Source organism: Echinops telfairi, unplaced genomic scaffold (assembly GCF_000313985.2).
Source record: "Echinops telfairi isolate 266 unplaced genomic scaffold, ASM31398v2 ScPeMD7_443;HRSCAF=831, whole genome shotgun sequence".
NCBI lineage: Eukaryota > Metazoa > Chordata > Mammalia > Afrosoricida > Tenrecidae > Echinops > Echinops telfairi.
Window position 1 is genome coordinate 7800838 of NW_022104341.1, and position 9032 is coordinate 7809869.

The following is a 9032-nucleotide window of genomic DNA, read 5'->3' on the forward strand; positions in this document are numbered from 1 at the left end:
TGGATTACTTGCAGATAACTTCAGATAACTGTAAGGTCAGCGGTTCAAACCCAACAGCTGCTCTTGGGAGAGAGTTAAGGCTATCAAGAGTTACAGAGCCTTGGAAATCGCGGGTCACTATTGAGTAGGAATTCACTTAATGGCAGTGGGTGGGTTATGCATGTTATTAACTCCTGTGTTAGCTGAACTTGGTGTCAATTTGGCTGGGCCAGTCTTATCAGTGATTTGGCAGCTATGGCCAAGTAATTCCCCCATGATGTGATGTAACACAATACAATCAACTCCATAATGAGATCTGCAGTGAGTAGCCAATTAGTTATAAAAATGTTAGGGTACAATGCAATCCCCTTACTCAGGTCACAGCCGTAATGCACCTGAAAGGAAGTTTTCTTGGCGGTGTGGCCTATTGCCTCTATAAGTGAAGCTGTGGGAACACTTGCTTGCTTTTTGCTGGTTATGGATCCTGCATCGGCTAATCCACCTCTAGTTCTCTGGACTTAAGCTAACAGCCTGCCATATTGCCTGCTGATGCCAGGAGCCATCAGCCACTGCTGTCTGACCCGCTGACCATGGATTCATTCATCTCTTTCACAGTCACAAACCTGACCTTGGGTTCATCCAATCTCTGCAGCCTGATAGCAGCCTGGGGTGTTGCTGCCAATCTTAACCTTGGGTTCATCAGCCCCTGAAGTTATGTGAGTCAGGAGATGCCTACAGCTTAACACCTGACCCACAGGATTCGGACTGGATGTGCTGCTTCTACAAGCATCTGAACCTTTTCTTGATATAAATTTCTCTCTTTTTTTCGCTCATCACCGGCGTTGCTGCTCTTGAGAGTCTAACCTAACGCCTCACCTAGTATTTGTTTTCTAGCCTCCATACAAAGATTTTGCAACCTTTATGCTCTACGCATCACCACCTGAAAAGAAGGCAGTCTAGTCTCTGTTTTAACACAGTACTATTTGGAACACGCACCTGTTTGGAAGATGATGACTGCCAAAGGTTGTACTTCCCCCGGGGCCCACAAATAGCCTCAGTCCTTCTTCTGCAATACACATTTAAAATGCTCGTTATTAGCATCCTGCATTTGTCCGTAATGATTTGCATTATATGAACTCATCTGAAATTTCTGTTTTATTTTAAAAAGTTTAAAATGTCATCAGAAGTCAAATTGCAGGTGCTTTTGTAAGCTATTCTGACAGTTATTGCTCATTAAACTTCTAAAGCTCTTTTTCTTCCAAGCAATCAAGACAGCTCTTCCTAAAAATCTGCACCAAGTAAATTTTAATGATCTCCCTACAGTTACATAAGGAAACCAAGCCCACTGCTAAGTGCTCTAATTATACCTTTCACATCGGTGGCAGGTACATTTTCTGTTTGGGTGAGAAAGCCCAGGAGGGGACCCAGGATCCTGTTACTCATGGTCACTTCAAGGCCACCACCCAACATTCCAAATTACTTTCGTGTCTTGAAGCCCCATGCCCAGTCATGACAGAAGCAAACAGAAATAGCTACCACTCAGCTTAGGTAAGGCTGACAAACAATTCAAATCACAATTACGCTTTCTTTAAAACATTTCTTTTAGTGAAGGTTTACAAAAACAAAACAAACCCCCCTGAGTATCCATTTTTAGACAGAAATGAGACTGTTGAGCCACGGGATTTGGTAAATGTTGCGCGGTCAGTTGGTCCTGAGGTACGGCTGACCATGGGGGCGGCACAAAGCTGGTCTGTGAAGGCCTCGCCTGAACAGATGCCGACGCACCTTCTGCACTGGAATCCAGGCTGAAGTCCTGGCTCTGTAGGATCTTCTCCACGATATCATCAGCATCCACTCGGGTGGCATCCACTCGCTTCAGCTGCGACTCCACGGAACCTTGTTTCACTGGGTGTCTTGGAAAGTGAAGAACAAAAGGTGGGAAAAAAAATCCCTTCTTCTGATCATATTATGAAAATGAAATTTTTATTTTTAAACACAAAAGGATACCTGCTGGGTTTTTCCGGGGCGGTATCTTCTTTTTCAGTCGCGTCAGGATTTGGGTCAACCACTTGGGGCTCGGTTTCATCACATGGCTCGAGGATGCTTTCAATTCCTGTTGAGGTGCTTCCCACTGAGGTATTTCTTCTGTGACAGAGCTCAGAGAAGCTGGATGACCGGGAGTGACAAGAGCTATAACCTGCCGGAGAAAATCACTTTGGCTTTAATCTGCTATCTAACACAAACTGCAATCTAGCAATCTCCTCCTACGCCAGCGCAGCTTCAAGTGGAGCTTCAACCAGAGCTGTCTAAGGGGTTGGACTGGACTACTGCCACCCACCTGAGACTTTCGACTGCTGGCTTGCATAGCTTGACGTTCGGGAATGTCCACAGGCACCCAGTTCATCGGGAACAGAGGCACTCTTTGCTGAAAGATCTGGAAGATGTGACAACACGATGCCACTGTTATTGCCAACAAGTCAATGTCCACCTAAATGCTGATTTATAGGCTTTATAAAATCTTCCAAATTCATAATCAAGAAAAAGAGAGTTGCAAAGTGAGAGAAATCCTTTAAGTCTGTACAGTGGAAACAAGACGAGATTTTCAGCACATTTTTTAATGCAGTTTTTGTGGTAACATTAGGTGCCTCTGCTGATATTCGGGTCAGCTTATACTCAAGTATATACGGTATGTTGCAAGAAGTGTTAAGTACTTTATTAAATACCTTCGTTTATTGAAGAATCATAGTAGTTTCCCTAAGATTTAATAGCACTCTACCCTAATTAACATAAACTATCTCAATTTTGCTTTCAGTATTTCTCTAATAAAAATCTGCCAGGCATATTCTTCTAAGTGCTCACAAAACTGCCAGTGCTCACAAAACTTCTAAGTGCTCACAAAACTGCCAGGCGTTAGTGTGGTCTCTGAGGAAATCTTGCTTCCTCAAAAAGCCATCCCAGCAGGAAGCTGAAGAGCACTGCAGCACTCTAACCGAGGGTTGTTAGTGCCAGGCTGTAATTTGGGTGATGTCTGGGGCTTAAAGCAACACAGCATGGAATGTAGCATCGGATTACAGTACTCAAAGTCAATGCGCAGAAAAGCGGTGTCAGAGCTGCTGCCCACTATTTCTGCTGTTCCTGAAAATGTGCATAGAAGACTCAAAACCCAATCCATGATTGCAGAGCCAATTCCTAGCGACCCCTCAGGACAGGCGAGAACTGCTCCCGAGGGCTTCCAGGGCTGCAAATCTTGTTGGAAAAGACTGCCTCAGCTTTCTCCCCCTAAGTGGCTGGTGGTTGGATTCCAGCCTTTAGGTTCACAGCTAAGTGTGTGACCACTGGTACCATCGCGGCTCCTTGGAGTGCATCTTCCGGACATTGAGTCTGTATTCTCAGAACCGGCTTTCTTCCTCCACAGAATGCAGAAGAACCGTGGCCGTTTTCATGGGGCGGGGGAGATTTGGAAACTAGAACTGGTTTTTCATTTAGAAGCAGAAGGAGATGACTAGTACTATATCAATTATAGCAGCAGTTCTATAAATGATATTGAACGTGGCTAGACCCATAAATGCTGCCAAGCAAGTTAGCTACTGGAGTGAGGGGTCCCTTCCACAAAGGCCTCTCACGTCTGGACAGACTGTAAGACACTGCCTGACCAGCATCCCTGATCATGTTCCCCAGCGGTTTCAAACCCAAAGGTTAGCTTAGACAAAAGCTCAATTCAAAAAGTTGCTTCTATTAGAATGATAGAGGACTAACTTTTAAGGAGCCCTGGTAGTGCAATGGTTAATTGCCTGTTTGCTAACCAAACGGTTGGAGGTTTGAACTTACCTGCCTCGAAATACCTGATGGTCTGTTTCTATAAAGATTGTAGCCCAAAAGCTCTATCGGGCCGTGCCACTGTCGCACGTACTGCTGAGCAGAAAACTGACCCGATGTCGCCCAGAGCAACCGCTCCGACATCTGCAACCGCTCCGACATCTGACTAAGATTTTATCCATTTAGTTACTGGCTTCCAAAATGTATCCAGTCAATAAGCATTTGACAAACTTTTATAATTGGTGTGTCTAGTACTGTAAAAATACTAAAAAACCCAACTCCTCCCAAACTAAGACAAACTCATGAAGTCAATGTCAACCGGTAGTGACCCTATAGGACAGGGTGGAACTGCTGCGGTGGGTTTCTGAGACTGTACTTCTTTAAAGGAGTAGGAAGCCTCAGCTTTCTCCCGCAGAGCCACTGGTGCAGTGTGCAAGCACTCTTCAAGAACAAAACCAAACCAAAATGCAACTAGTTGCCATCAGTTTGATTTGACCAATGGGAGTCTATGTCAGGATTATATCTACACCTATACAAGGAAATCTAGTGAATACAATTATTATTCAATTGTATGTGGCAACCAATAAAGCTAGTGATGATGAAATTGGAGATTGTATCAACTGGTTCGGTCTGGAGTTGATCAAACATCCAGTGAAAACTGATAACTCCTGATAACTGGAACGAGAATGATGGAAACAAAGAGGAAGGGGCAATAGCTGGAAAATACGGCCTTGGAAACAGAAATGAAGCTTTCTATTTCAATTTCAAATGAAACTGAACGATAGCATCTTGTAGGACCAACAACTTCTTCATAGCAAGTACCTGTTTTCAACAACATTAATGGCGACTATATATGCGGACTTCTCCAGATGGAATATAGGAATAAAATAGACTTGGGCTATGAAAACAGACTGTGGAGAAGCACTACATTAGAAGCCAAACCAGGCCAGGGGAGGACTATGGAGCAGACCATCAACTGCTTGGATGTAAGAACAAGTCCACGAGAACCAAACATGACCTTCAACATACCCCGCGTGAATTGTGAGAACTGAGCACTCCTGACAGCAGAACGGAGGGCCTGTGGGACGATATCCAGAACAACATACATGACGAAAGTAAAAGATCATGACGAAAACGGGAAAGGAAAAAAAAAAGGATCCACGTTGATGCCAGAAGGGACCCTGAAACTTGCTTTTGATGGGAGGGCACTGAAACAAGTGGGGAAAGTTGACCCACAAGACCTGGACAGAACATTTCAGAGGGCAGTAGAAAAGAGGAAATCAAGTATTATAATGAAACGTGCAGAGACGTCGCGTTAGAAAACCAAAGAAAAACGCACTCGGCACATCTTAAACGGTAAGAACACAAGAGAACATTCAAGCTTCAAGCTGGAATATGAAAAGATTCTATGGACAAAATGTTCAATGATGTAGGAAGTTTCAAAACAAATGTAAGGAATATATATAGTCACTGTACTAAAAGTAACTAGTTGACATTGAACCACTTCAAGAGGTAGCATTTGATCAAGAGCCAAAGATATTGAAGGAAAAAGTCCAAGCTGCCCTTAAGGCATTAGCCAAAGAAGGGCTCCAGGAATTTATAGAATACCAACTGAAATGTTTCAATAAGCTGATGAAGCACTGGAAGCACTCCCTCATTCATCTGTGTCAAGAAATTTGGAAGACAGCTACCTAGCTAACAGCCTGGAAGAGATCCATATTTGTGCCCATACCAAAGCAAAGTGACCCAACAAAATGCACAAAATACGGAACACCGTTAACACACACCATTAATATCACATGCAAGCAAATATTGGCTGACGACCATTCAACCATGGCTGCAGCAGTACATTGACAGGGGGTAGCCAGAAATTCAAGCTGGATTCAGAAGAGGTTGTAGAACAAAGGATATCATTGCTGATGTCAGATGGACCTGGGCTTAAAACAGAAGCCAAAAAACCAGAACGATGTTTACCTGTATGCCTTTACAACAAAGTAAATAGACTATAGATAGCCTTGAGAAGCATGGGAATTCCAGAACACTTCATGGTGATCATGCACAACCTGTTCAAATAAAGCAAGATGCCGAGTGGTTTAAAATCCGAAAGGGTGTGTGCCAGAGTTGTATCCTTTCATCACTGTTATTCATCTGTAACTGACAGATGCTACATTGTATGAGGAATGCAGCATCAGGAAGGCTTATTAACAACTTGTGATGTGCAGATGACACAACCTTTCTTGCTGAAAGGGAGGAGGGCTTGAAGTACTTGCTGATGAACATCAAGGATTGCAGCTTTCAGTACTGATGACACCTCAATGGGTAGAAAAGCCCAAATCTCAAACTGGACCGATGGGTTAACATCACGATAAAGAGAGAAGAGACCAGCAGCGTCAAGGACTGCACTTTACTGGGATCCACAATCAGCTGTAAAGAAATCAAACGACGCTGCACTGGGCAACTGTGGCGCAAGACCTCTGTGAAGCGTTAAAGAGCCAGGACGGCACCTTGAGGATTAAGGACTGCCTGACCTAAGCCATGCTATTTTGAATCGCCTTCTAGGCAATTCAAAGTTGGACACTAAATAAAGAAGAACAAAAGAATTGATCTCCTTGAATAGGATTCTGGAGAAGAATATTGAAAATACTGTGGACTGCCAGAAGTACAAAAGAAAACTGTCTTGGAAGAAGTATAGCCAGAATGCGCCTTGGAAGTGAGGATGGTGAGCCTTCATCTCCTGTACGTTGGACGTGTTATCAGGAGAGACCAGTCCCTGGAAAAAGACACGTTTGGTCAAGTAGAAAGGCAACAACAACAAAAAGGAAGACCCTGAATGACATGGCCTGACATGGGACTGCCACAGTGAGCTTAGCTGTAATACTGGTGATGGTGGTGAAGGCTCAGGTAGTGTTTTCTTCTGATGTACACAGGGTCGTTATGATGGCTGTGTTAGACAGGGTTCTCGAGAGAGATAAAACCAAATTGCTGATAATTTAATATATTGATTTATAAAGATGATTAGATACATAACAATAAATGAACTGTTAAATCATATACAGATAAATATATAATACAAGAAATAAACAGCTAAATTAGAAAGCACTACAAATGGCTCAGTGCAACTCATGTCTGTGAGAGAAAGTTGAGAGACTAGCAGTCCTTCAAGTCTAGTCTGCTGCCAGATCTTCCTCTATTTGTAGAGAGAGCTAGGCTATGTCAGCACAGCAGCCAATCACAAGGCAGGTCACCAACCGCTAGTCCCCAGCTCCAGAGATGTCTTAAAGGGACTTCAACTTACAGCGACACAGTCCACAGGCTAGGCGTCCCACAGGTAGTGTAGCCTTTAAATTGAGGCACAGAACAAGCAAGGCAGCCGCACACTGGTCCGATGATCACAGAGCGAGAGACAAGAAAGGCAAGGCTCACCAAGCCATTTATCTCTCTGCCCTCCAGTTAATCCCACTTGTGTTTATCAGCCAGGCTGGCACAATAAACTATCTCAAAGGCCAATCAATTTGATGGCATCTAACACCTTGCTTACTGAAAGTGAGGAGGACTCGAAGCACATGCTGATGAAGATCAAGGACTGCAGATTTCAGCATAAATTAAGACTCCACACGAAGAAGACCAAAATCCTCACAATGGGACCAAGAGGTAATATCCTGCTAAACAGAGAAACGGTGGAAATTGTCAAGGATTTTGTCTTGCTTGGCCTCACAATCAATGCTCTTGGAAGCAGCAGTCAAAAGATCAAAAGACGTGTTGCCTTAGGTAAATCTGCTGCCCAAGACCTCTTTACAGTATTGAACAGCAAGGATGTTACTTTGAGGACTAAGGTGTGTCTGACCCAGGCCATGGTATTTTCCATTGCCTCGTATGCATGTGAAAGTTGGACGCTGATAAGGAAGACCAAAGAAGCGATGCATTTGAATGGTGGTGCTGATGAAGAGCACTGAAAGCACGGTGCACAACTCAAAGGACAAGTCTGTCTTGGAGGAGGGGCAGCCAGAGTGCACCTTGGAGACAAGGATGGTGAGACTTGATCTTTCATACTTTGGACATATTGTCAGGAGAGACCAGTCCCTGGAGAAGGACATCATGCTTGGTAAAGTGGAGGTAAAGCAGCAAACACGAGGAAGGCCCTCCACGAGATGGATGGGCACAGTAGCCACAACGCTGTGCTCAAGCAGGGGAACGACTGTGAGGATGGCGCAGGACCGTGCAGTGTGCCATTCTCCGCGCGCAGTTGCTACAGCTCAGACGCGGTGGCAGTGAGCAGCAACAGTCTATAAAGAAGGAAGAATTCATGGTCTTAAGCCTTGACCAGATCTGTGTTTTGGGAAGACAACTTTGACAGTAGAAGAAACTGCAGTCAAAGGAATGGAGGTTTCCATCGAAGACCAGCCGAGAGTTAGAGGGTGGTTGTTCTTAGGTGCCCTCGAATGACAGAGCGGAATCACCCATGGGTTTCCTGAGCTGCTGTCTTTCACGGGAGAAGATGCCCTAGTGGTTCACCCCTGGAGCTGTTGGCTGAGTTTGCATGTTTCGTCTAGCAGCCCAGCACGTAACCACTGTGCCACCAGGGCTCCAGGAGAGATGATTTGGAGGAACACACGACAGGAATCCATGACTACGTGGAAGTGTGCGGTAAAGCAAGGTTTCCCACATGGGGATCTGGGTGGATGGTAACATCATTAACTGGGAAGGAAAATACAGGAGGGAAAGGAATACCTGTTGGACATGCAGGCTTTAGGATGTCTGAAGATTCACATTTATACGATCACATTTTTATTTATGTGATCATTAAATCCACAACGACCTTGCTCAGGGAGTGTAGGTTGAAGGGACCAAGCCCCGTGGATCACTAATACAGAAGAGCCAGGTGGAAAAGAAGAGGGAGCCTTCGAGAAGACAGACAGTGTCAGAAAGGTAGGAGCCAAGGGAGAGAAAGCTTTGCGAAAAGACAAATAATCACGTCAGACAACAACAGACTGGCAACTGATGGTCAAGTGGAACTGCAGTCGATGCACACGGTGGGGGTGGGCGGGGGGGGGGAAGAATTCTGCAATGGTTACTTTTTAAAATTAGGGCCCACTACTTTAAACAAAATGAAGTACTGGCTTAACAAGGCAATGCTAGCTAAAACTCTTGTTCCTTACTGGTCCACTTCCAGTCATATACACGCAGACTTTTTACCTGGAAGGGGCCTTAAGAGTCTTCTAGAACATCAAGTTGCTCAA

At 44.5% G+C, this 9032-nt stretch overlaps 1 protein-coding gene across 1 annotated transcript in view; it reads right to left on the reverse strand.

The window, feature by feature from the left end:
- FAM102B (family with sequence similarity 102 member B) overlaps positions 1–9032 on the reverse strand; it is a 39484-nt gene that overhangs the window by 6937 nt on the left and 23515 nt on the right. Inside the window, exons 6-10 of the mRNA XM_013003785.2 lie at positions 3822–3961; positions 2318–2413; positions 1987–2176; positions 1765–1892; positions 976–1045 (exon numbers count right to left, since the gene is read on the reverse strand). Coding sequence (XP_012859239.1) covers positions 976–1045; positions 1765–1892; positions 1987–2176; positions 2318–2413; positions 3822–3961 — 624 coding nt within the window. The remainder of the gene's footprint in view (positions 1–975; positions 1046–1764; positions 1893–1986; positions 2177–2317; positions 2414–3821; positions 3962–9032) is intronic.